The 27854-nt window shown below is 35.6% G+C and overlaps 1 protein-coding gene across 3 annotated transcripts in view; it reads left to right on the top strand.

Moving 5' to 3' along the window:
- BRINP3 (BMP/retinoic acid inducible neural specific 3) overlaps positions 1-27854 on the top strand; it is a 245326-nt gene that overhangs the window by 139344 nt on the left and 78128 nt on the right. For all 3 annotated transcript variants that reach the window (XM_080602066.1, XM_080602067.1, XM_080602068.1), the window contains exons 4-5: positions 5379-5569; positions 27142-27247. In XM_080602066.1, coding sequence (XP_080458192.1) covers positions 5379-5569; positions 27142-27247 — 297 coding nt within the window. The remainder of the gene's footprint in view (positions 1-5378; positions 5570-27141; positions 27248-27854) is intronic.

Raw genomic sequence — 27854 nt, 5'->3', positions numbered from 1 at the left:
AAGCCCAGCGATATATTCTCTTTCTTTTCTCTTCCTATCTGCTCAAGGAAGAAAATATTCAAATCCTTTCACAGGTGGTATATATGGAATTAATATGCACTGTTATTCAGTTGAACCACAGAAATGATGCCACATCTGGCCAAGCATTAATTTATATAGTATTTGAAGCTGTGTACTTCCATCAGCATCTGCTTAAGTTTGGGAAACTGATCTGATAAAACCCTAATGGTATATTCTGTGATTCATACAGGAATAGATTTTCTAGTGGTACTAAGAGATTTTTTATAACAATGGTTTTATATACATATAATACTATATTGCATTACAGCTATTGTAACTGATGTATTCTATTTAACAAGAAACTTTTGAGAAGTGCACAAACCAAAGACCTTTATGTCTTTTTAAGATACATTTACATGTATGAATACAGAGCTCCAAGTAGGTAACTGTGGACGATGCTCAGATATATCCGCTTTCGAGTGTTCTCTCTCTCTCTTTTTTTTTTTTTTTTAATCATTTCCTCATTTTCTATCAGGAACTGATGAGAGTTGCTTGAATCACTGCTTTCTCCTATCACTACTCAGTCTACACATGAAAATATAAAACATCAAGGCACGTGATCCTTTTGTCATTACAAAGTTGTGGATACAAGAAAACAATCGCTCAATAACTGAAGCAGAAAATAGGGCTAAACATTAAAAACATATGAATATGTATTATTATGTGTAACAAAATACATTTACTCCAATATAAATTTATATTGAGTTACAGTTGTTATGGCATTATTCTATTCTACTATGCAAAAGATTATTTGCATTGTTTTTATTTAGATAATTCCTGAAGATATTAATAAGATACACACAGAATTAATTTCTGATATCTGAATGCCATTTATAAACTACTGTTTAAGAGTCATATATAAATGGATGGGTTATTTGTCTAGGTAAATTTCTACATACTTATTTCATTTCTTAAAAACAGCACATAGAATATTTCTCTCAACTCAGTCATTTAACTTATAAGTAAAAATCCTGAAAAATAAACCTAGAAAGAAAGAAATATATAGGCTAAGGTATAGGCTTGCAAATTCCAGGGCTCACAGGGACATTAGTATATACTGTGCCAAGGTCAGTCTGTAGGGTGAATGCCAGTCCCCAGTCCCCAGGTGAATATCCGTTAGCAATGACAGCAGCTACATGGTAATAAAGCATCAGCATATAAGTCTGCTAATTTCTTGAACCAGTCATTGGATCATGTGAGGATTTTTCGTAAGGATGACCAAATGTTTTTATGCTATCTCTTTTAACCCTGAGAAAGTAAAGTAAACTGACTCTTGAATTTTGTGAAGTAGAGAGAATACTGCTTTTAGAGCTTACAGAAGACACAGTTGTATGGATCCAGTGCTGAATAACCACTTTTTCTTCTTATTCCCTGCCATAATCCATTTCATTTTTTAAAATTCATAACCTTGAATAGTTTTCTAAAATTACAGTTAATTTTTAGCTAAAGCCGGGATGTCTTTTTAGCCATTTTCAGCCTATAACTAGTTAAAAAAAAAAATAATAATAAAAAAAATTAACTCATGTTTCAGATGTGACAGAAGAGTTTCTTTTGGCATGGGTTTAACTTTTCCTAAATAAATTTAAAATTCAAGTTGTCTCCCAGTAATTAAACATGAATCAATGGTGTTACTTTACAAAGCCAACAGTTCTGGGTGCAAAAGGGAACCCTGTTACAACTCTCCAGTTACATGGTAGAGCCCAAGTAACAAAGTATGGTGGAGGTCTGTGTTTTTCAGTCCACTTTAGTCCATTATCTAGCAATTGCTATATCAGCTCTGTAAGATGAAATACTTCCTGAATATGCAAGATGCCTTTTGAACATCAAATACTTTTGAAATGTATCTGATTGCACCACAGTGCCTGAGAATATTAGTGATGAATTAGTTTGGCATGCCATTCAAGAGCAATGCAGAGATTTTTGAGGAGAAAGAGCTTCCTTCATTTTACATCAAAGGCCCCTTCACTCCAGCTGTGTGCCTTCGCTCAACCTTGTAATGTGATCTAAATCAAAACAAACATTCAAAATCATTTCAATCCAGTTACAGAGCATGAGAAACAAAGCATATCTGTTAGGGAGCAGGGACACAGACTACAGGGGTGGGGATGAGTGCAGCATGCTGGCAGGGGATCCTGCCTGCCAAAACGCACCCACTGGCAACTGCTGCAGCAAGTATGGGGTCAAACAATACCATGAGGATAGGATGATGTGATAGCTGTGGAGAGATTCAAAGGTGATTTTTCTTGACATTTTCTAATAAAAGCAAAACAAAGCAACATACAACACTGTTCTTTTTCAAGGTTCTTTTTGGAAATGGGAGGATTTTTATCACTACTCTGATCTTCACCCACTGGAGAGCAACTGTTTCTGATGGGAGAAAAATAAACAGACTGTTTTAATAATAAAGCTTATCAGCATTCTGTTGAAAGATGATTTTGATGGAAACAGCCTCACTGCCCCTACTAATCTCTAACACAGATCAATCAAAAGGGCTCGGTGAGTTTAAACCAGAAGTTTATTCACTGGCCAGTGAAACATAAAGAACCTCTTTTTTTTTTTTTCCTTCTACAGTCCAGATTTTCAGTGGAAAATTATATTTATTGCCTGTGAGTTGTGGTATTGTCTGCTCTGATACAGCTGTGTCTTTAAAGCACCACTGATACAGCTGTGTCTTTAAAGCACCACAAACAGCTGCACAAAGCCCATGGCCCCTTGCTCCCATTTCAGCTCACTCCATCGCTCTTCATTTCAGAAAGGTGTTTCGTATTGTGACTAGTGTCACAGGGCAAGTTTTGAAAAGGCAGGTTTTATTTCATAGGCATAACTGAACGCCAACAGTGCTGGAACCTAGAGCAGATTTTGATGGCAAATTTCTCTCAAGGCACCAGCCATGAGACTTTTCTGTGCTTTTCCAGCTCTCTGCTCACTGCAGGCAGGGTGGCAGCATCCCAGTGTGGGTAATGGCCCACCTGGCCACAAGATCCGCACCATCTCACATCAGGGTGGTGTGGCAAAATGTGGCACACACGCCTGTGCTCATAAAACATGCTTATGCCTCTCCTGCCAAGTGAACCTAGTCTGCTTTGCAGGAGGTTTTGGCATCAATTAAATAAAATGTGAATGCATGTCTATTTATTAGAGCAGACAGATTAGGTAACTGGATGGTAAAATCCTGTTACTTATGGAGGCTGTTTTGATTCCTGTTTTTTGGAGTTCAAGCAATTAAAACCTTCTTCAATGACTGCATGCACCAAAACAAACAAACAAACCACAATAAAATAAAAATAAAATAAAATAAAATAAAATAAAATAAAATAAAATAAAATAAAATAAAATAAAATAAAATAAAATAAAATAAAATAAAATATTACTCAATAGGAAACTACTGGAGGGGAGGCATAAACAGAGTGGGAAAAAAATGAGGTAGACTCCAGCTGGAATATTCTGGGCAGCAGCTGTCCCTTCCAGGACAAAATGAATATACTGGGCAAGCCCTGCAGGTCTAGTTAGATAAGAGAATACTGGATAACAGCAGTTTTACATGTGTACGGGCTGAAGAGTCTGTCCTCTGAACTTGTGAGAGACTGGGAAACAGTATAAGACTGATTAACATGAACACATTCCTCTTTCTCCAAACACAAATGAATTTTTTCAAGCAGAAGTAGCTGTGTGTAATGTGTCAGCAGATGTGTTCTGCATAGAGACATGAGTTTAACATTGCTCACCACCAAAATTATCTCCTTTTAAATAAGATGTCATGTTTTTGTCCTACACAGTATCCCTCTACAGCTATATTTGTTGGCACATAAGCCCATCTGAAATTGCCATCATTTCCCTTGAATGGGCAAAATGCCACCATAGCAGATGCATGAGCAATGAAACTAGAGCGAGTGGCAAGTCAGGTCATATCAGCATAGTCTCCTTTCCAGGAGTGAGGAAACAGCATTCTGCGGAGCTGTTCAGCACCTAAAATATGGGTATAATGGTATTATTTATTGACTCTTGAGCAAATTAACACAGAAGAATGCTGCCTACCAAATAAAGGTTTAGAAAGTGAGAAAAGTGTTTTAATAGTTACTTTTTACATAAGTTGCACAGAATAAAATATTGAGTCAATAAATTATTTTTCTATTTCATTTTCTGAAGAAAAGAGCTTTGTCTAAATAAAACACAAAATGAATGAATTCTTGTTTAGCCTGAAATACAGGAAAAATTATCCACAAAGTAAACAATTAATGTAGAATATTCCTTATAAATTTAACATTACCAGAAACACTTTACTTAAAATGTTTTTAAGAACCTGCTCAGTTAAACGAATGAGATTTTGTTTTGTTTTTGTTTTTAATTATCCCATGGGAATTAAAGTTTCTAAACTCAAGTATTTGCCCATGTCTATTTAGAGAGAATAGAACTGAGAAAACCACAACCTAACATGCTGGAGCTTTTCTTTGCTTTTGGAAGAACAAATCTGCTTTAGAAGTTAGGAAAGTGTTACTTTTGTCCCCTGCCCACCCCCTCGCCCTTTTTGTTTGTTTGTTTGCTTTTAAAGAAACTGATTAAGCTTCTGATTATATATTTTTATACTTTTTCATGATATGAATTTGGTTTAAGAGATCTCTTAAATCAGGTTTCAAGCATGTTATCATTACTGAATTGATTACACAGCATAAACATATTGACAGTTTATAAAGGTTATAAGAAGGTATTATCTTTCTTTTTCTGAAATCAAGTGAGATTATTATTTTAGAAGAAGGAAACAACAAAAAGACACAAGAATTATTTTGGTTTCATTTTATGTTAACATTAAATACTAAAAAAAAAAAGAAGGTATTGAGCAATCTTGTATAGACACATTTTTTATATGATTAAGATTGGAAGTCTACATAATATTTATATATAAATGATAAATAGGAATTAGTGTAGAAGATTTATCCCTGGTGTCACTGCTTTTTAGGCATAAATATGTTCAATTTTATTGTTGTTATTCTTATAAGGCATTAAAAAAAAAAGAACAGTAATTCTCATTTGATTTTTCAGAGGTGCTTCATATGGAAAAAATAGAAAGTGTTTTTTACTTTCATAAAGGTGGATAAATTCTCAGAAATATCAGAGAGGGAGGATAAACACTGATAGTGGTCAGACCACTGGACCCATGGAAGTTCTCATGCATGTACTTAGGCACTAAAGTACCTAAGTATGACACCAGGGTGTTTATTTAACAGCTGTGGAAAACAACAGCTTGCCACCTTATTTCTGGCAAAACAAGAGCTGTAGATGATGTCACTGATGAATGCTGTGGTTTCTGTTTCCATACTCAGGAGAGGAGTCACTCACAATTTTTGTGGACAAAAGGAAGCTGAGCAAGAGGTCAGAAGGAAGTGATCCCAGCACCAACAGCTCTGCAGTGACTCTGGAGACTCTGCACCAGCTTGCAGCCTCCTACTTCATCGACAGGGACAGCACTCTGCGCAGACTCCACCACATCCAGATAGCCTCCACTGCCATAAAGGTACGGGAAGTACTCTGAGAGAAACCTTCAGACATGTTTCCGGATTCACTAGCTGCTTTTCAGGAGAGATGTTTTGATTAGTAAAAAAAGATTGATTAGGAAAATAACAAATTTTGTCCTAATCATTTTCTTACTTGAATCAAAGCATTAAATTTATAATGAAAAAGACAGTTAAGAGAGGGGTCTAACACACTGAAGATAGTACTCTCGATGAGCATCATATAATTTTAATGCTACAAATGTCACTTACAGAAGTATTAGGTCATTGAGACAATCTTTACATGTGTGTTCACCAATCATGTTTATAGCCAGACTTATATCTGCCTACAGGTACGTATAGTTTATGTTTTCCCTTGCATTTTTTTTTTTTTAAATATAGTTTAGTGTACTCTTATGATTGACATGAATTATTTTTTACTGATCTTTCAAAGATAGATGTATAAATGGAGCTCTTGGTTCTACAGAACTGTGGAGGCACATCCTATTTTCTGCTGGGAACTGCTTTGGTACAGTTAAAATACCCAACCTGCTGACTGCAGTAGGTCATTCATAGCACTAGAGGATAGTTGGCTAAGATCAGTGTCTCTGCAGGTATTATGTAAAGCAACAACTGTTCTTTTGAGCAAATCTTTAGCTGAATGTTTCATATTGGAAATAACTGCTCTCGGTCCATTTCCAGAATTGAAGAGCAAATCAAAATGCAACTTGCAGTTGAAAGCACATTAATTGTGAGGCTTTTAATGTAAGATGTGATTTAGAATCCACTGCATTTATTGGATCAGACCACTGGTAACTAGGGTCTTTATTAAAGACCATCTGAAGCCAATTTGTACTTTTCAGCTACTGTAGTTATTACTTAAGTAAATATAAATTTACGTCCTCGGGAGTGCGGGGTCCTTTACATACATGCAGAATCTGTGGCATGGCAGCAACCACTTCATTTGTCTGCTGTTATATGGAGGATATTCCCCCGTCCCATCCATCTTGGCAACTAACCTCAGCTCAGAGCTGGTCATCCGCAGGTGCAAGACAGTGTTTGGCTCTTCAGGCATAACAGATGAAAACCCAGCAGAACCAACACAGAGTCCAATCTCGTCTGGGGGCTGCCTGCTGGATCACAGAATCTTGCTGCAGACTGTCCTACTACCTATCCCTCTGATCTGACTTACCTCTGCAATCTCATCATTCATTATGAAGATCTGCAGCAACCTTTAAAACTAGTCTGCTTCCATCGAAGCACAGGCAAAGTTTTCCTTCTTTGTTAAGATAATTTATTGGCAGGAAAAGGTAGTAACTAAAGTGCTAGAACATAGAAATGCAGAAGCAAAGCAATCTCTGAAAGAAATGTCTCCTATTAGGTGCATTTTTAAAGCAATTCTGTGCTATAATACAAAATTAAACCCTGCTTGCTAATGATTTAGGTAATGAACGTTCCACATGTCGAATGTTTTTTACAAATACCACAAAACGACCAAGTTTTCTCTATACACCCCCACTGTTCATGAGATGGATACAAATACAAGTTGTAGTCCATACGCCAATCTGATTTGGGTAATTGACTGCAGCAGGTCTCTAGAAAATGGTTTTCACATCAGATGCAACAGTACTGATACATGAAACACTCATTTTATAGCTTGCTTTCATTGAGATTGGGAATATTTGCATTACAGATTTCTATTGTTAGAACACTAAACATAAAAACCTGTTTAGGTTGAACACTGAACACGAGCAGACAGAGAAGGCATTTTTTTGTTCTCTGTCCACACAGATTTTTGAAACACTGCAGTGGTTACATTGGAAAGCCATCAAATAATGGTCCAGATCCATGGTGTAAATAGAATATTTCCAGATTATTTATTAAAACATACTAATAACTGAGTTAGACAACAGGCTTGCAGGGCCAGATCTCACCATCCCTGCGGTTAAACCTGGGGGCAGATCTGGCAGTAGTAACACCCTGCGGGACCTGAGGACAGGGGGGGCCATCACCCATCTCTGTGCCTTCCCCTCCTGGACTGCTCCAGGGAGGGGAGTGAACCTAGCCTGTAAACTTCTGCGTGGGCTAATTCACAGAAGCCTTGTCTGCCTTGCTCTACACAGCTCTGCTCAAAATGTTCTTCATGAGAGGTAAAACGGGATTTGCAAAGGCAGTCCAAGAAATGTTCCTTCACTTCGCCGTAACTCCCTACTGACAAATCCAATACTAAGGTATTGGAACAGGTGATGATTTTTTCCCCACATTTAGAAATCTCTGAAATTGTGAAATTTATAAGTTTTTCGAGCAATACACAATCATTTTTTGATTGCTGACTAGTTAACAAAAAATATTATGTTCAGAATCTATTTAGTATTTGACACTATCATTTATGATTCACTCCCAGATAGCAATTCCGTGTCTTAAACACCATTTGCATGTACATAAAACTTCATTTAATTGAAAAGAAAAAGACTAAAAGGATAGTTATTTTTTGAATTCCTTGTTTTCCCTTTTTTTATCAGTCAATTTTAGTTAGATTTCAGATGGCTTTTTTAATATGCTGTATACTAGATTCTACTCTACTGAAAGAGTTCTTTATATTTAGGAAGAAAGAACTGAGAATATCAATATGCTTGGTATTACTCATGCCCTTACTAGGAAAAACTCAGCTATCCTTTTGGGAACGTGTACCTGAATGAAACAAAAGACAGAAAAATCAGAACAGGCAAGACAAAACACAAATCAAAATACACAGTACTCTGGATAAAATACAATGCTTCAGTGCACAAATGAGCATCCAGAATCAAAGGTAAGGAGTAAAAGTATCCTTAACTTTGGTTCTTTGGATCATATAACTACATACTGTAGTGCATTTTTTACCTTTTGAAACAGGTTTCTGATCATGTTTGGAGACATGATGCTTGATTAAATAGGCTGCTGGTCTGTAAACAATTCCAGTGTTTTCATGAATATGAATTAACGTTATATTGTGCAAAGAACATCTGCATTACCTCTGCATACAAATTCATACAGTTTAAAACAATCTTTTAATCGTTTGGGTTTCTTTATCAATGTTAATGTTCTGCCATAAAGGTGTTCCTGGAGTTTTGGACTTCCAAAACAATCAAGAGACATTTGATACTATATATGCTTGTTGGCTTGTTTGTTTTTCACATTTCCTGTAACTATGGGCAATCTGAAACTGAAATTTTAGTTAAAAACAACTTTGCACAACCATGTTCTTCTGTTTGTAGTGTTCTCAAATGTCTGTCTTGATGACTGTAACACCTCTAAAAATATTCCTCAAGAAATTAGATCATGAAGACACATTCTTTCCTTAAAAATAAAAATGTTTTCTCCTAAAATGGAAAAGGATTTTATTTACAAATTCCACCATGATATATATCGTAAACAAATTGCTGTGTTAATTCTATGCCTCTTCTTGCAATTTTTCTCTTCTGTTGACTTATTTAATCTGTCATTTAGGCTAACTGATTTGGGAAAGAGATATTTTCTGTTTGGTTGCATTGTAACTTGGTAATACATCAATAAGATTTAATGATCATTTAAAAGGAAAAAAAAAGTCACGATAATATTATGGGAAGAAATATTCTCTCTTCTACTGGACCATGAGGCAGAAGGAAAAAAACTAAGCATGCAAGAGCAGAGGGGCACTGGCAACTACTTTTGAAACACCACCGAAGATGGATTTGTCTAGGACAGGAAAAGATGAGCATTCAAAAGTGCTAGAGCAGTGCTCAGTCAAATGTAAGGATAGCAATGAGTAATTCATCCATTCACAAACTGTATCTGTTTTTATGTTTGTACATTTAGATCTTAATGTTTCCAGCTTCTTCTTTTAGTGTGTTCTCCACAGATTAAGGTCTAAGTTTTGTGCAGATGGGACATTGAGAGGGATCCATTAAGTCTCTTGAGCTGCAGAGCCAAATATTACGTCAAATATTAGATGTGAATAATCAAGCTCAATCAGTCTTCTGAGAAAATATACATATATGTATATATCACTATGGATATATATGTTTTCTCAAATATTACAAACAAAAATGGAAAAAACTCTTTGGAAAGCACATATAATGAAATATTTTTCTCCCTTATGTACTTAAAACAATTAATACTTGAGCAACTGTTATATTTTCAACTCAAATTCATTGAGATATGTAGTATCTGATTTTTTTTATTATTTTATTTTCTTACAGGTCTTGATACATTATTTTGTGGGACTGATCAGGAAGATAAGATTTTGATAAGTTTCATAATTATGGTTTTCTGTCAGAAAAGCTGATTTTTGTTACAGAGAAAGGAAAACATTAGGAAGGGGGAAATGAGAATTAACATTAAAGTCTTCAAGCTTAATTATTATTTATCTATTGTAAAACAAACCTGTAATTCAGACCAAAATCTGTTACTGTGCAGCATGAGAGGAGTACAAAAGATATATTTGATAAATCAAGTTTGTTAATCAAATGTATTTATAATCAGGTTTGTTGATTGTGACATAATTATCTTAAAAAACAAACAAACAAACAAAAAACACTAAACCAAAACCAAATCAAAACAAGAAAAAACGACATTAGCACAACTGATTGAAGCTTCACATTTTTACATTTACAAGACATTGTTTATTTCACATAAAAAGAGGAAAAACCACCAAGTCAGATTTTCCAACTGGAAATCAAATGTTCATGGGAGCTACCCAGAGCCTATATCAATATTTGACTTATTTAAAAATCCCTGATACATGCATTATTTCAATATTATTTTAATGCATTCATTTTAGTGTAAGTAGTTAGGCTCGTATGTTAAATCAACAGTTTGCAGCCTTAAGGGCATCACTGGAAACTCGCCAAAAGCCTGAGAGCTGCATCTAATTTGCATATTTACATGAATGCACATCCTGTTGTGTTTGAAATATTACAGATCCAACATTACTTCCCTTGTATACTCATTTTAGAAGCTCTTTCCTATGAATATTTCTCTTCAGATGCACTGACAACTGTTAAGTCTCCCTATTAACATGCATATTAGGATGATGGGGCATGTGCTCCTTGTGTTTTATATAATCCTGTAAATTTATGGAAGCATAATACAGACAAAGCCAGGAAAGGTTTTCTTTCTGTTTGTGTTTAATGAGCAATGTTCTCAGCTATTCCAACTCACTGATGCTCTAACCTCTGTACAGCCATACTAATCTGCATCTGTTGAAGATTTAACCATAACTGAATGTCCAGGGGAAGGTCAAATGACCTGAGACCTAGCACTATAAAATAACCCTTATCTGTATGGCTGACCTTTTCCTTCACTGACTGATGGATGGTGTAAACAACATTTGAAGGTCACAAGGTTCCTTAGCACCTTCTGTGACAGTATTCTGTCTTTGCCCACTGGCAGAGTGACCTCAGTGTACTGCCCTGAGATCATGCATCTGTTCTCCTAGCACCTAATTAGGAGACTTTTTCAATGGTGGGTAGATGGGGGCTATAAATAAAATGTCCAAACGTTTTTCTGCTTTCTGAGTGTAACACAATGGGGAGACACAGCAGTATAAGCTCTTACCCCTATAAGCAACCCTAAGTCCTGTTCACTGGAAGCCACTGTCAATTCCACCACTTAGTGGAATGACATTATTAGTGAGAATTAGCTTACACCACTGCCTGCCCTTGGCTACTGTTGCTCTTGAATGTAGGATTTGCTCTGAGGAAGTGCTATGTTGAGAAGAGCACACAGCTTTATAGGACCATAGATAGTTAAGAGGATGTGCTAAACACTTGCTGAATGAAATTTACACTAGAACAGATATGCAGAACAGATAAGAAACACCTGTAGTTTATAAGAACAGGGTTCTATTGTGATGGTAAATATATCTGATTATATATGAATGACCCCATCTCACAGTGGACTGCTAGAAAGGAAACGTAAATATTAAATGAATTAGCTTCTCAATCAAAACTCGGACTGAAATCCAGACTATATTTTTGTTTCTTTGTCTGGTCTGAAAATACTTCCTGCCTTTTTTTTTTTTTTTTTTTCTAAATTTTTCTTTCATACCTTCTATTTGAGTGTGGTTTCCTGTGGATTCAACTAGTTGCTGCAATCAAAAGTGGAAATGCTGCCCTTGCCAAATTCCTGACAGACTCTAAATGTTTCCACAGTTTTGCCTCATGGCAAAATTTTTGAAGCTTTTGAGGGCATGACCTGAAAGCAGTACCATAATTATGTGCTGAGACAATTACTTCATGTTGCTCAACAGGGTTTATTTGCTCAGAAGCAGCCCTGAATTTCTACAGCTATATCCCTTCTTTTTTCTGAAGATAGCTCAATTTCTGGTAGCTCTGGTATCACAGTAGCACATGCTACTGCACAGCACAGAATTTGTGCTAGTCTCATTATAAAATTGAAATACGTGAGGCTTTATACGTTTATGTCTGGGAGCTGTTGGGGATCTTTGGATCAAATTGCCATAGACATTACAAAATATCATGACTGCTACGTAGGGACGTAAACTAATTCTAAGAATACACCAGCTGTAAAGGTTAGGGATTTATTGCCAGATCTTATTCAGGAGTTTAAGGTGATAAAATTAAAAACAACCTTAATTCATTTGGACAGTAGAGTTCTAATTAAGTAGAAACTCCACATCTGCTTTTCCTCAGAGGTAGTGTGGAGGTCAGCTCTTCAGTTTGTGAGAAACACTCCGTAGCCAGTAACTTCGGCTCAGGCGAGGATCTCAGTGAAGTAGTAATTTATTCGCGATTGCAATGGCGGGCGCCCCACAAGCAGGAGAGCGCACCTACTAGTTCCAAAACACAGTTTATATACTTTTTGATGACAGGACCCTCCCCTGTTTCCCCACTGGAGTGGGTAATCCAGGCTCACAATCTATCTGATGCTTCACAGACAATGCCTGGCCTTCAGTTGCCGGCCTGTTTTTGAGGTGGTAATGTTTTCTCCCCTTATCTGGCTTGACTTAACATAGTGATTTTCACCTGATTGCTCTAAGGAGTCTGGTTGTCTGCATTTTACGAGGTCACCTGCTGAGCTTTCTTATCACTGTAAGCATATCTCAATACCACATTCCTTCCTTCTAAACAATGTAACACTGCAAAAACAACATTTCTATTCCCACAAGTTGGTGTAAAACAACACAATTCCTTAGAGAATCTGACCCTCGCTATCCCAGTCAGAGGAAAAGGGGGGTGGGGGGTGGGGGGAGGGAGTCACACATGCAAGTTCATGCAGTCACGTTTTACTACATAATCTCGGAGTGCATATTCAGCAACATAATTGACACCATGCATCACAGCAGCTGCAACATGACAATCATAAAAGGATATGCTTTAGCAGCCTCTAACACAGACTACACTTTCTCATTATATTTTCAGTAAAGCGTATAGAGGAGTAATGAGTGAGAGAAGTTCTAACATTGCCAGCTAGTTGGTGACAGCATAAGATGCTTTCAAAGCAACAAAATTGCACATAATGGAGATGTTATGATATATACTTTGGAAAGACTTTAGATAATTATTCTTCAGTCTTAAAAATAAATAAAATAAAATAAATAAAAATAAAGTAGAATAAAACAAAATATACCAAGAATAGACATAGTGGAACATAACAAACTGAACAACTTTGTTAAATTAATTATGTAGTTTAGTCAAGAGAGGAGCAAGGAGAAAAACAAAAGACAGGATGAAAAAGGAGAGGAGAGGAGAGGACAGGACAGGACAGGACAGGAGATATAGATATAAATTCTATATGGAATATATATGGCATATATATGGAATATAGAATTTATAAAATATTTTCATGTATTTTGCTTTTAGAGTTTATAATTAAAACTTGAATCTGGTCTTCCTCTTGAATCTTATTAATTTAATGATACAAACACCTCTGAAAATATCCTTCATGTTTAAATCTTTTAGAGGCAACGGATAATGAGACTTATATCATTGAATTCTCATGCAATTCACAATTATTTCTATCTTCAGGACTTCACTTGGTACTACAGCAGGATTTACATTTTTGACAGCAAAACTTTATAATGCAAGCAATTCATTATAATGTTTACAACATCAATACATGCAATGGCGGAAGCTGCCTTTAAGAAAAAACTCATCCAGGAAGGATGCTTTCTATAGTGTAAACTGATTGCTATACTGTGCTTTCAACTCTTTAATGTCTGAAGTGATGGTGTTTTCATCAGTGTTCTACAGATTTGTTTTCTGAATCAAGCATTCAAAACAAAATTATTTGTAATTTTGCATGGTGCAATTTTACACAATAAATAAGCTCCATAGAAGTCAATGAAGTCAACATGGTTTCTCTGTGCACAAATCAATATCATTGAGATCAGGGTTTTCTCCATTCAAACTCAACCATCATCTTCCTAATTTATCAAACCAGTTTTCATATTCTTTGTTCAGATTACCAAAATTAACCCTCTAATTCCCACAAAATAGGAGCTACATTCCGTGTTCCTGGGGGGAGCTGCAGCATTCTACCTTTGATATTTGCTTCCTGAAAAGTAAAATAATAATATATATAATAATATATAATAATATGTACTATAGCATCTTAGCTATACTAGTTCATTTTTTTCTAACAGTTTTAATAATCCTACTAAGTAGAGGACATTGGTATACAGTGTCCTACCTAGTATGCAGATTTGTAAGGAATATATCTTCTCCAAAGTACATAAAGCCTTGAAAATGAAAATCATTTCGTGTTTTTTTCTTTGTCTTCTAATGAAATCCTTACTGTGTAAAGCGATGATAAAATAGTACTGATAATAGAGAAAATGGATTGAAGGGGTACATTAATATTTTTTTCTTCCATCTTATTTTAGTCAATTTAAGTAGACTTTATTCTTAATCTGGTTGTCTGTTTGAAATACAATATTCATGGCAATACTGAACCATACATATCATTGGAAGAAATGAACACACTAAATACACATAAAGCATAGCAATTTAGATAATGTTAAAAGTTATTTATTTATTTATTTATTTATTTTTAGAATATACATGAGGACCTGTGCTTTTCAATTTTTAATGTATGTTTGAAATTTTTTCATTTGGCCATATAGATTTATCTATTAAAAATAATCTTGTAGAAAGCAGTTGTTATATTACACAAACACAGGGGTAAAAAATTATGCTGTTCTTTCTTGAGGTAAATAATTCAAGCATTACAACTGTTAAACTCCAGAGCACCAGGAGCTTAAAAATGGTAAGACAATTAGCAAAAATAATTAAGATAATTTAATCAAGCTTGTCAATGACTTCAGTGTCAATTTACACTGGGGAGGATCTGGTCTTCATGAAAATATAGGAAGCTAGCAAGTGTCTACAGCACACAGTAAAAGCAGTTATATACTATCTCTTTTGATATCTCTTTTTTTTTTTTTTCTTTTTATTTCTTTTTCTTCTGAACTTCTCTCTAGATTTTCATGCTCACAGGAGCTCGAGGTCTCTTTTTTTTGGTCTCTTTTTTGGTTGAAGAAATGTGCTCGTCTTTATGACATCATTCTTTGCTCTAGGTATTCTCATCTACATCAGGTTCAGAAAGAAATGAATGAAACAAATCCTTGGACAATATTCTGTACTCTAAACAATTTTTGCACATAAATTCATTAATGAAATATCTGTCCACATCCAAGGCCTAATGAATGGGCCTTGATATTTTGCAGGGCCTTCTATTACCACAAATCAGGATGATTTGAAGGATTTTTCATCTAGGCACACCACTTTGTCATGATAACATTGCCCCTTGAGATTAAGTCTAAGAGCAGTATTCTGCATATTAATATTATCTCTTTGTCTGCTTCATCAAATAAGAATATCAAGACTCACTCGTTCACTATCCGAACCTTTCTAAAAAGCAGTCAGTTTGTTCATTCATGAATCTTTATAGATGGTGAATGAGTTAAGGTTTAGTAGAAGAGTTTGATGAAAACATCCTTAATGCCATGGGGCAAAGGTATTTTCACTGTCAGAAACATGGAAAACAACAGGGTACAACTCCACAATGTTCCATCAAACTTAATGTTGATATATACTGGGGAGGATCTCATATTTCTCAATGAAAATATGGGATATTGGCATGACTATATAGGAATTTGCCACCCAGCTGTTTTTCCTACCTCTCAAGATTTTTTTTTTTTATTCTTTGTTTTTCCATTTCACAATGGTCTTTTGTTACAGTAAAATTAGAGATATTTGAGTACTATTTTATATGCATGTACTTAGGAGTATTTTGATTATTTAATGCAAACATATGAATTCTGTTTTACTTGTGTTCTTCTGAATAAACTGTGGAACTTTTATTTGAAGTTTTCGTTTTACTTCCTGAGCTGAAGTGCAGTTTTGGATAGATTTGCTTGCATTTATTCTGTAAGATATTTTTGTGTATACATTAAAATTTTAAGGGATACCAAGAAAATATAGTTTGGTTCCTACATCTCTTCCAGTTCTCATTTGCTAAAGGTAGCTTCCACAATCTTCAAATCTTGGAGTGACATTAAAAGTTTCTATATTTAAGGTTGAGCATAACCAAAAACTTCCCAGTCCTTAACCTGGATGACAGGGCTTAAGTTTGAAATAAATGATCTTTTTTTCCAATTAGTTTGACAGACTAAATTTGAAAGACCAGACCATAAAAAAAAACACACAAGTACCAACTCATATTTCCAATAAATTTCAACTGAACTGAGAAACTTGGATTCAGCCCTCCTCCTTTCCAATCTATAGCAGAAAGGCAATAAGACAATAGAATTATCCAGAAAACACTAGGTCTCAGAGGAAAAAAAACAACAAAAAAGGGGAATTTATTCTGTTTAGGGAAAGCTGCTCTGAGTTTATGATTTGTTGTTTTTTTTTTTTTTACCAACTCTTTTTTTTCTTTCAAATAGTAATTCAACTGCAAATTTGTTTCTTTCATTTATGCCTTACCTTTCCCAATCTTTATTTATTTATTTATTTGTCAAGAGCCATGCTCACTACCATAGCAGCAAGCTTTCTGTTTGCTTAAAAAATGTTATCTGAATTTAAATTAGGTAAAATTAATGATTACAATAGTTGTTTGATTCACAGTAGAGACTCAGAGATCAGTAGAGACACAGTAGAGATCTAGAACTGTGTGAATATTTGCATTGTCATAAAATTTAGCCTCAAAAAAAAAGTTCAGTGTATTTACTGTCAACTATTTACCATGAGCTCATGATTGCAGAAAGATGACCTAACATAGCAAGTTAATATCATAAATAAAATGCCTCCTTTTCCAGTCTTTCTTCGCTGGTGCTTTCTCTGCTATGCGTAGTCTGAAACAAGCCTGTAAACACTGATAGTTCTGCCTGAAGACTGGCAGCTGGAACAAAAATAGGAACTCTGTGGGAGAAGTTTCTATGAGTAATTTACATATGAAGATTAATCATAGTAAATGACAGATTTTACTTTTCAGACCACTGGGGATTTATGCTGTTTTATGTAATCCCTCAAAGGTTTCCTTAACACCCCACCCTGCAGTGAATTCAGAAGTTGCTTGGGCGACAAAGAACCAAATGCTACTGACATTTCCTGTATCTTGTGGGAATCCCACAAATGAAGTCCTCAAAACTGCTTGGATGATATAAAACCTCATTTATCCAATTAAGCACCCAGTACTCCGAGTCTTACAATTAGGGTAGAGTTCATAAGTGCTTACATTTATTTTTACTATGAACATTGCTCCTTTAACTCACTTAAATGACATAGAAAATATCAGCAAACATATACACTTCAAAACAGATTTAACACAGTGTTTTGTGCTTTACTATTTTTAGCCAATTTGGTAATTGAGTTTCAATTAATAATAAATATTTTCTGATATTTTTCCCTAACAAATAATATATACCAAGCAACACATGCATTTAGTTTAAAAGATAAGTGCCAGAGATTTGATTTCTGAATCCCAAGTCTCTAATAATTTTTGTAGTGAAAGAGCTGGCCAGTCATATTAGCCTACTTTGAATAAGAATCGTATTATCTGTATCAATATGCTATACATGATATATCATAGAATCATAGAATATCCTGAGTTGAAAGGGACCCACAAGGATCATCAAGTCCAACTCCTGGTTCCAGACAGGTCTACACAAAAATCAGAACTCAGACCATATGACTGAGAGCATAGTCCAAACTCTCCTTAAACTCCGACAAGCTTGGTGCCATGACTACGGCCCTGCGGAGCCTGTTCCAGTGTGCAACAGCCCTCTCGGTGAAGAACCTCTTCCTGATATCCAACCTGAACCTCCTCTGTCACAGCTTGACACCTTTCCCGCGGGTCCTATCACTGGTCACTAAAGAGAATAGATTGGTGTTTGCCCCTCCCACTCCCCCTTGTGAGGAAGCTGTAGGCCGCGATGAGGTCTCCCCTCAGCCTCCTCTTCTCCAGGCTGAACAGGCCAAGTGACTTCAGACGCTCCTTGTATATCTTCCCCTCCAGTCCCTTTGCCATCTCTGTAGCCCTTCTCTGGACCCTCTCCAACAGTTTCACGTCCTTTTTGTGCTGTGGTGCCCAGAACTGCACACAGTACTCGAGGTGAGGCCGCACCAACACAGAGTACAGCGGGACAATCACTTCCCTCAACCGGCTAGCAATACCATGCTTGGTGTACCCCAGGATACGGTTGGCCCTCCTGGCTGCCAGGGCACACTGATGGCTCATACTCAACTTGCTGTCAACCACAACCCCTAGATCCCTCTCTGCGGGGCTGCTCTCCAGTGTCTCATCGCCCAGTCTGTATGTATAGCCAGGGTTGCCCTGTGCCAGGTGCAGGACCCGGCACTTGCTCTTGTTAAACTTCATATGGTTGGTGATTGCCCAGCTCTCCAATTTGTCCATATCTCTCTGCAAGGCCTTTCCACCCTCGACAGAGTCAACAGCTCCTCACAGTTTAGTATCGTCAGCAATATATGTATTTATTGCAGCAAAATTTGGAATCAGATTCCCATCTCAACTGTTTCTTCTATGTCTTTACATAAATCCATGGGATTTAAAGGCTGAGTATTTGCTTTTCCCACACATTAAATTACACAATAATAATGGAACAGCACAATTATTCAAAGTTACAGAACAATGAACCTAAAGTAGCTAGCAAAAGCTAGCAAAAAGGAGACTTCATATTAAATGAAGTTAAGAACTTCAATATGAAGTTGCTTTGATTTTCTACAACAAATTTAGCCAAGAATTTCCCTTTAGTTTGAACATCTGAGAGGGGCTTAATGATTAAACTATAGATCAGTTGTAATTGATAAGTTGATAGGCAGGAAAAAAAGTGTAAAAAACTCACATAAAAATAAGAATTGTACAAAACTATAAATGGAGACTTGGCATTAATAATGAATCAGAAAGGGCAAATGTGTTGCAGTCATTTACCAGAAGGAATAAATGGGCAAGAAGTAATAAGGATAGAGCCTAAAAATAAATCCTTAAAAGCATTCAATTTTTTATGTAGAGAGCAAACCAGCAGACATGCATATTATGGACAGTAATGTGATTTCTTTTGAGAGGTTAGAATGACAACCCCAAAAGGGGTAATTTGACTGGAGTATGGTAAAATAAAGTGGACATGTAAAATGTCCTTCTTGCAGATGTCAACGTATATGAGGTGCTGAATGTTAGGAACTGTAGTGCTATGGCCAGCAAAAATAATTCTGTAGTTTCTATGCATTTGATGGGAGGAAATATAAAATGTGGGAATACCTTAAATTAGTAAATTTTTAATAATGCTACCAAAGACATTGCAAATAAGTTTTAAACTTGTACTGAAATATTTAATATTAGGTAAGATCTCTGTGGAAAATCTGGATCTTAATTAACCTATTCTTCTTACTTTGATTTTTGAGCTTAAAGACTTTACTTCTTCTGATGTTATTTTTAAGTCCTAATATCTTTAACACATTTTTTTTTAATACAAGTTTTTTTGTTTGTTTGTTTTCTAAAAATTTAATATATATAATTTTTAAAACCAACCACAGGTAAAAAGCAAAATGTTTAAAAATTATGCAGAAATAATGTTTATATTAATCTTGTCCTTCTTTTCCTGTGGTTTCACAAAGGAATATTTTGACTTTGTATTCTGATTCTAGAAAGACTTTATATTTTTGTGTATACGTTCCCAACCTAAGACAATGATTTTCCATCCAACTGCAGTATTACTATGACTAATAATATCTGTGAGTCTTATAAATTGTGAAATTGTTCTATCTTTTTTAAAACTGATGGGGACACAATGAAAAATCCCAGTATCCTCAGCATTGTATATTGAAACCGAGCAATGAAGATATAAATCCTATTCCTAATCCTTTTGGGAAGTCCTTGGATGGGATTTTGCAGTTGGGCTAAATAAAGACAGAAGGTGTCCCTTTACATTATGCATTCCAGGATTTTTTTTTGGAGCTTTTTGTGCATTATATAATAATTTTATTATGTTTGGAAAAGAAGTGAGGGCTAGGGAGTACACTATACTTCATCGAGCTTCTTTGCTTTTGCATTCTGCAGACACCATGAGATTTTTATATCCATGAAATATTATTTTAATTTGTAACCTGTGCTCTTTTTTGTATCTAATTTTATCTCGTAAACAAAATATATAGATTTCATTTATTATTATTATCATTTTTTTGCTCAGCTTTCTATTTATGCAATAAAAGTTGTGAAAAAAAATTCTAGTAGTATTCATTCAAGATGTGGGTTAGCAGAAGTATCTAAGTGCAAACAAAAATAAAATATTGAGCTTTTATTGCATCTTTACTAAGAAGTCCATTACTTATCCATAAGAGAACTTCACTCTCATGTATTCCTCAAAAGTTGTTAAAAAGAATAACTTGTTTTTTCAATGAGAATGCCTATCCTCATTATTTGTCGTAAGGCTGATGCAACCCTTGATTCCTGGAAGTGCAGGTAATAAAGGTTTTGGCACTCCTGCCCAGACAGCGTAATTTTCTGGGAGCTTTCCTGTTGCTTCAGATAAAGATACATGGGAATATAGCATCTGATACACAGTGGATTTAAAATGTCCTTGAAAAGGGAAGATTGTGGCTCCAATGTCAGAACTGTCAATGTTGCCAGCAATTTCAGTTGGGGTAATTCCTCAGCTTCAAGTTCCAGAGCCTCAGAAGTGTTGCAAAGTCTGCAGAGCTACTGTTATGGAATAGCACAAGGAATAATCATTTTTTTCTTCCCTTCCCCACTTCTATCCCAGCTATCTTTAGAAAGCTGTTTAATTTATATATGTTTTGGTAGCTCAAAGCTGGTGCATTCCTGACTGTCTTCATTTCTTCTCTAAATTTCCTGTCGCACAGCATAGATTCAAAAGTTTGTTGATGTTCATGTGGATCCTCCTGCAATTAGCAGTTAACAAATTGTTGTCTGAAATAGTGGAAAATAGACCTCAACTGACAAGTGATTGCTCTGTATCAGATGAAAATAAACAGTCCCCCAAAATTGTTATCTTTTATAAGAATGTAAAAACAGAACAGAATTAAGATAGTCTGAGTTCATTTCCAATTCATAAAATATTCTGATTTCCAAGGTATTTAATGTTTAATGTGGGGATAATACCTTTCAATTCTTTGTCATTGTAATGTATCAGTGTAGCTCACAGTGCATTCCTGAGAATAGAGAAACAAAGGAGTGAGAGGGATTATGCTGATCCACTGGTAAGTTTTATTGCTGTGTTCAGTGAAACTGAAAGTTGTCTCCTTCCCCCAAAATTTGAAAGAAGTTCTTATCTCACTTTTCCTGGTTAATGAACATTTTGCAATTTACTTCATTTGCTGAAACATCAGGTTTACTGACTCTGCTATGTCATATAACATCAGTTGACAGAAAAATAAGATGGTAGTGATTCCAGATTTTCTCAGTTAGTGGATTCATCAAATTAAAAAGTCAGTCTTATACTAACAAAACAGCTGATGGAAAATGTGTTGAAAATGTCACATGCCTATGAGGTATTGCTTTAGAATACTAGCAATTCTAAAATCAAAGAAACAAACAAACAAAAAAAAAACAACAAAAAAGCCTACCACCAACAAAAAGCAAACTCCTAAAATGGCATCCCATGGGAGAGACCCCACATGGAGCAGGGGCAGGGAGTGACTGTGAAGGAGTGGCAGAGGCAAAGCGTTGTTGACTGACCACAGCCTCCATTCCCTATTCCCCTGCACCACCTGGAAGGAGGAAGTAGAAGAGGGTGGATGGTAAGGGAAGGATTTTAATTTCCTTTTAGTTTAGTCTGCTAGAAATAGACAATAAATTATATGAAGCTCCCTTTGCTGAATCTGTTTTGCCCATGGTGATAGTTAGTGAGTGAGCTCCTTGCCTTTATCTCAGCCCATGAGTCTCTTTTCATAATATTTTCTCCCACTGTTCTTTTGAGAAGTGAGAGAGTAGCATGGTGGCTCTTAGCTGTCCATCAGCATGAAACCACCCCACTGCATTGGAAGGAGAGCCACTTCTAAACAGAAAATACAGTTAGGTCTTATTCATGTGATCAACTTTTCTTAAAGTGAAATGAGCATTGACTTGAATGTACAGGGATGACGAGGTGAGGAAACATGGGCTGGAAGACAAGTCCTGAAGGTAGGGTCGACAGGGAGTCATACAGAAAAATTCTAAAGGCAATAGGGGATGAAAAATATGTGCTGTGATAACATCCAGCCAGGCAGCCCCTTGTGACCCTTCTATTCCATATCAAGGCCACATATACACCTGGTTTTATAGCTCACAGGTATGATTTATCCCTTACAGATCTTTGCCTACCACCATGAAGTGATCCTTGCCCCCTTGCAGCACTACTGGACTATGGACGCCATTGTGTCTAGGTTAACTCTTATGTCTGATTGCTGATGTGTAATTACGCTGGGGACTTCCAATTATTTTAGGAACTGCCAAGCACTGTTACTATGCAATTAATCCCACTGAATGATTTATGAAGGAAAGGACTTATTTAGTGAGTGATGGTGGCAGGATCTGGTTTTACCTAACAATTTATTAGCTTCCTTGCATAAAAAGTTATTCCTCTTCATCAGATGATGCTCCAAAATATTAAATCACTCCAGTTTTGTCTTTTTCCTTGGGTTTCTTCTTCTGCCATGCCTTTGTTCATTCTTCTATATGTACCAGTCATTCAGAAGATACCTTCTTCCAACAGTGGTGTCACATATATATGAAAAATTTCCTCTAAGTCACTATTTAAATGTTTAAAATATTAAAGAGGGTAATATGAATATGAATGCAGCTGCCTATTTTGAAGTGACTAGCATTGTCTCCTTCTCCTTTATGTGCTTAGTTATCTTCCTTAGAAGCCAAATACATTTTAAAAGAGTCTTCGTAAAGAGTACAGTCCTTTATGCAAGACAGCCTACCATCTCTGGATGGGCATGTAGTTAAGAATATTAGCTATGTGTATTTGAAAGAACACACCAGGAAAAAAAAAAAAAAAAAAAAAAAGAAAGCTCTGCAGAAATATATTTTATTCTTATTAGGAGAACCTTCTGTAGGCTTAATTATCACGGACAAAATAAGTACGGTTTCCCAGGGAAATACTACCCACTGATATCACAAGAATTCAGCCCTTAAGCAGTGCTGGGAGGTATATACTCAGTGCACTTATAATCGGGTCATTATCACCATGGTTATGAGTTTTAACAGACTGAAAACTGTAGGCATTTGTCTCATTAATGCCACATGTTACAGTTTATTTCTGGGAACTGAAAATCCTGCTGCCCAGGGAAACGTGTGTTGTGATAATCTTTGAAAACAAGGCACTTGAGAATAGTTTGCTTGGTTCACGGCAGATATGTTGTTACTGGTTCTTAGGGGCTTTTCATTATTAAATAACATGTTCTGTTGTATTTTGGTTTGTGAGTTAGTGTTCTTTACAGACTGTGGATCAAGCTCTTACAAATCAGTGTTCTTTATTCATCTTTATTTGTCTTTATTCATCTGCAATCACTTCTGGACTATACTTGCATCTTAGCATACACTATTTACATTTAACCTTTCTCCCTCCTGTTTTTGACTTAGCTTTTATTGTACACCTTCAGACAAAACACTTCAGCTCTGATCCTGGAATTCAATATAGTCATACTTCTGTGTTTGGAAGATACTTAAAGAAGTGCCAATTCCTTTCCAACATTTCTTCTATCATTGTATCTTCTTCCTGTGACAGACAGAAAATGCAAAATTATCAGTGATTTTAGTAACACCTGCACTGAGACAGAATTAACTCATTTGGATTCTACCCCACACACACATTTTTTTTCCCCCTTGTAGCCTGCTTTTCTACTTAAAGGATTTTCCCCAAAATAAAATCCTTGCACTTGATCAAATAATTTGTAAGTAATTTAAAGTTTTCTTATGTAATCCACATTTCATTTATTGACTACTCACATTTTTCTTCCAATTTGAAATCTTTGTTGAGTAGGGCTTGTGCAGGGTATAATACAGTATATGTAACTTTGGCCTCTGACTAGAAGTGCCATCCATGGAAAGCTGGACTTTGGCTGTTTTATAACTGTTTTTATCTGTTTTTGGTGTTTGGAGTTATGTTGGAACTATACAGTCTATTTTCTTCTTCCAATATGTTCTGTACACAGAAACTTAAAGTACTAGAGAAAAGGATTAGACGGAAGAAGGCTAGAGTACTTTGAAAAGTAGAAGAATGCACAATAGAAATATATAGATTTCAGTGAAAATCTAATGCTTAGAAAAAGACCTTTTATATGGCTCTATTTTTAGAACATTATTTATTTATTATTTTAAATTATTATTATTTTAAAACAATATTTTATTGTTTACCTACAATGAGCAGTAAGTCATAAGTGTCTGTCAGGTCAACATAGCCCTTTCTGTGAGTTATGTCCACAACAAAATCTAACCCTGCTCTTTTTTTTTTTTTTTTTCCCATGTATTTAATTTTCATTTGAATTAGTGATTTTATATGACTGGTCCTTAGAAAACAATAATAATAATAAAAAAACACCTTTTAATGATATTTATTTCCCTTCTGCTTCTGTGCACACCTAGATACACCAAGTGTTGTCACTTCCATAATCAAAACAATGGTTATTGCTATCTGTGTTTTGCATCATCCAAGTGAAGACTGAAGTTTCACGAAAAAAATGAGATATTATAATTATACAACTACTTACTAACCTTTTCTATTTTGTAATTGCAGGAAGCATAAGAATAAACAGAATGAATAGGAATTTGTAAAACTGTCTTTATAGTTCCTACATTTCAGATGAATTCATGAAGCTGCATTGCCTTATAAACAAATGATTGAAAATAATAATTAAAAAAATGCAAAAATAAACGGATCTTTGTATAAAGAATTGCAGAGATAAATGCTGAACATAATCTTTCAGAACTAGGATAAAACTTATAACAACCTTCATTCCTATTTTATTTTCTTCGGGTTATTTATCTTATTTAATGTAGGTGCCTGTCTTTGATACTATATAAACAGTTTAGTATTCCTTATATGGGCTGGGGATACTATAAAAAATGGGATTTCAGAATGGAACTTTGATCACTTGGGAGAAGAAAGGGCCTGGAGGGTCAAGGATAAATCAAAGTTGTTCTTCTGGCTGTGTCCCACACAAATCTGATACCCATGCAAGAATTTTTATGTTGATTCAGGATGATTAAGCAAAAAGTGAGGTAAATCTGGCCTTGGCATAAATATCAGACACTGTCAAATTTGGGCAGGGAGTAGAGATCCTGACTACATCTATTTCCTTGCATGGCTGGCACTCTGCTACCAGATTAGGCTGAAACCATTTCAACGTGTCCTCCCCACAGGCTGATGGCATTGCAAAGGATATCCTTCTCAGTTCCCAGGAATACTAGTTCAGAGTGACAGAAAGGGGCCAATAACTTGGGATAGCGTAAGATTTCACACTTATTTTGTGAAAATTTTAGGGCTTGGAAAATATGAAACAATGTATAGATAATCTCAGTAGTTTAAGGAATTGCATGATCCAGCTGCAGCCACTCACACATGCTGGTGGCAGCACAGACACTGTAAGACCACTGGGTGATCCTAAACAAAATAAACATTAATGAATTATTTTAGTAAATCTCCATATTCCTTTCAAAACAGATTGTTTAAATAGTAGGCTTCCTTCTGTTCATAAGAGTTAACGTTAGACGTCTGCTGCTCAGTGGAGGTGTAAATTTTGGAAATGAGCTCTTTGACCCCCTAATTTAGACTTATTCTCCAGGAGATTCAGGGTAGAATACACTACCTGAAGTAACAAACAATAGAAGCAGTTGTATTCAGAGCTGAAGCAAATCAACAAATAGATGCAAATGTCCAAAATCTCTGAGACAATAAAAAAAACGAGAGTGAGGAAGTTCCAAGATAGTGGCTTGTTGGAATGGACGATACAGAAATTAGTTGTATTTCGGCAGTAAAGAAGACTGGGAAGATATCCCATGGCCAACATTTCCTGCTAGAGCTTTTGCATTACTTTTATTCCTCTTTCAACGTCCTCTTTCTTTCTGGTGTTGGTATAAAGGGGAAGGAATTCCAAAGCCATGAATTTTCTGCCGCATCCAATCCAGTTAAAAAAAAGTGAGATCTTGGTATACCCACCTGAGATTTTGAGATTTTTCCTCAGCTACCTATAGAAGCTATAATAGCCATTGAGACACTGCCTGGCTGGCTGTGGATGCCAGCCTGCCCTCTGGGCATCACAGCAGAGCTTCAAAAGCTGTAGCAATTAATTGCAGAGAAACTGGATTAGGCCCTATTTTTTTCACTTACTGTGGCATTTAAAAAGAAATTAGCTTTTATAATTGGTTTCTGGACACTTAAGTATCATATATAATATTCCATAAAGTATATAAATCACTTGCCTTTATTATTGTTATTATTATTAATAATGTATTTACTCATTTAACAAACTGCATGTTGCCAAGCACAACCCACCACTGCTAAGACAAAGCTTTATTTGTGGTGATATTTTGATAAATTTAGATGTATTTTGATCCTGTGGTCATTGATTCTGTGATTACAATAGCCAGGATGTCTAGAGTCTTACATCTAATCTTATTTTAGATCTTTCCCAGATGAAAGATATCCCACCATCACCATTATAAGCACAGCTCATAAAAGGGTTTTACTTCTGAATCCTGCTGTGCTATACAGAAGTCAAAGTTTTTTTTATGATTTCAACAAGGAGTTGCCATGTGCACAAGTTTCATCAATGAAAATCCCAGTCTGCATTTTTATGAACCATATTTATTAAATTCATTCTTATTCCCATAGCTATGAAGAAATAAATCATCTGTAGACTGTTGGTCAGTTGTAGTGATTCCCTGCTATAGAAATAGCACTCTCCCAAGTTTGTTGTACTGGTAAAACATTTAACAATCATACTTGTCATATATAAGATGAGCTATTTCACCTTAATTAAGTCTGAAATGTACAGACAGCTGAATTAAAGGGAAACTTTATGCAACATGCTTCTGAACTCTTCAGTCTATTTTGAATAATGCAGCAAATGCTTTTCCATTCCCTTACCATCAGGTAACAGAAACGCGGACTGGTCCTCTTGGCTGCAGTAACTATGACAACCTAGATTCTGTCAGTTCTGTTCTGGTTCAGAGTCCTGAAAATAAGATTCAGTTGCAAGGTATGTAGGTACAATTTCATTAATCTGTTTTGGAACAGGATGACATTTATCACACTATTTGTTTTTCTTTTTTCCACCTCATGAAAGGTCATTTTCTTTCTTACTTTTTTTTTTCCTTCCCCAATAAGTATATTCTAGGCAAAGTGAAAAAAACGTCAGTAACTCATGTTGCCTTTGAAATAGAAACAATTTCTGTGCCCATCAGAAAATAATCTGAATAATGCTGTTAACATTTTACAGCCTTATTTAGCAACGACTTGCTCACCTTTTACAAAGCTTGAATTCCCACGGATTCTACCGAGCAGGGAATGACATTTACTGTGTTCAGCCTGCTTTGCACATTTTGAGTAGTGGCTTATACGTCATGCAGTTATCCCACCGGAACAAACGTAGTCACTGGAGGAGCAGGGCATAAATACACAAAGGTTTTGAATAAAGCAGAGTCCAAAGACTCCTCTGGGACTTTTAAGAAAACCTGGAAATCTAGGCATCTCACTCAACAGAAAAAAAAAAAAAAAAAAAAGGAATATATATACACATGTATATATAAAGAGGATTAATTTCTAATTCATTTGTTGTTAATTCCAACAGACACATATCCCAAATT

Source organism: Anser brachyrhynchus (assembly GCF_964034855.1).
Source record: "Anser brachyrhynchus genome assembly, chromosome: 8".
Classification (NCBI taxonomy): Eukaryota; Metazoa; Chordata; class Aves; order Anseriformes; family Anatidae; genus Anser; species Anser brachyrhynchus.
Note: the sequence above shows the minus strand (reverse complement) of the source record. Positions and strands in the feature narration are given on the sequence as shown.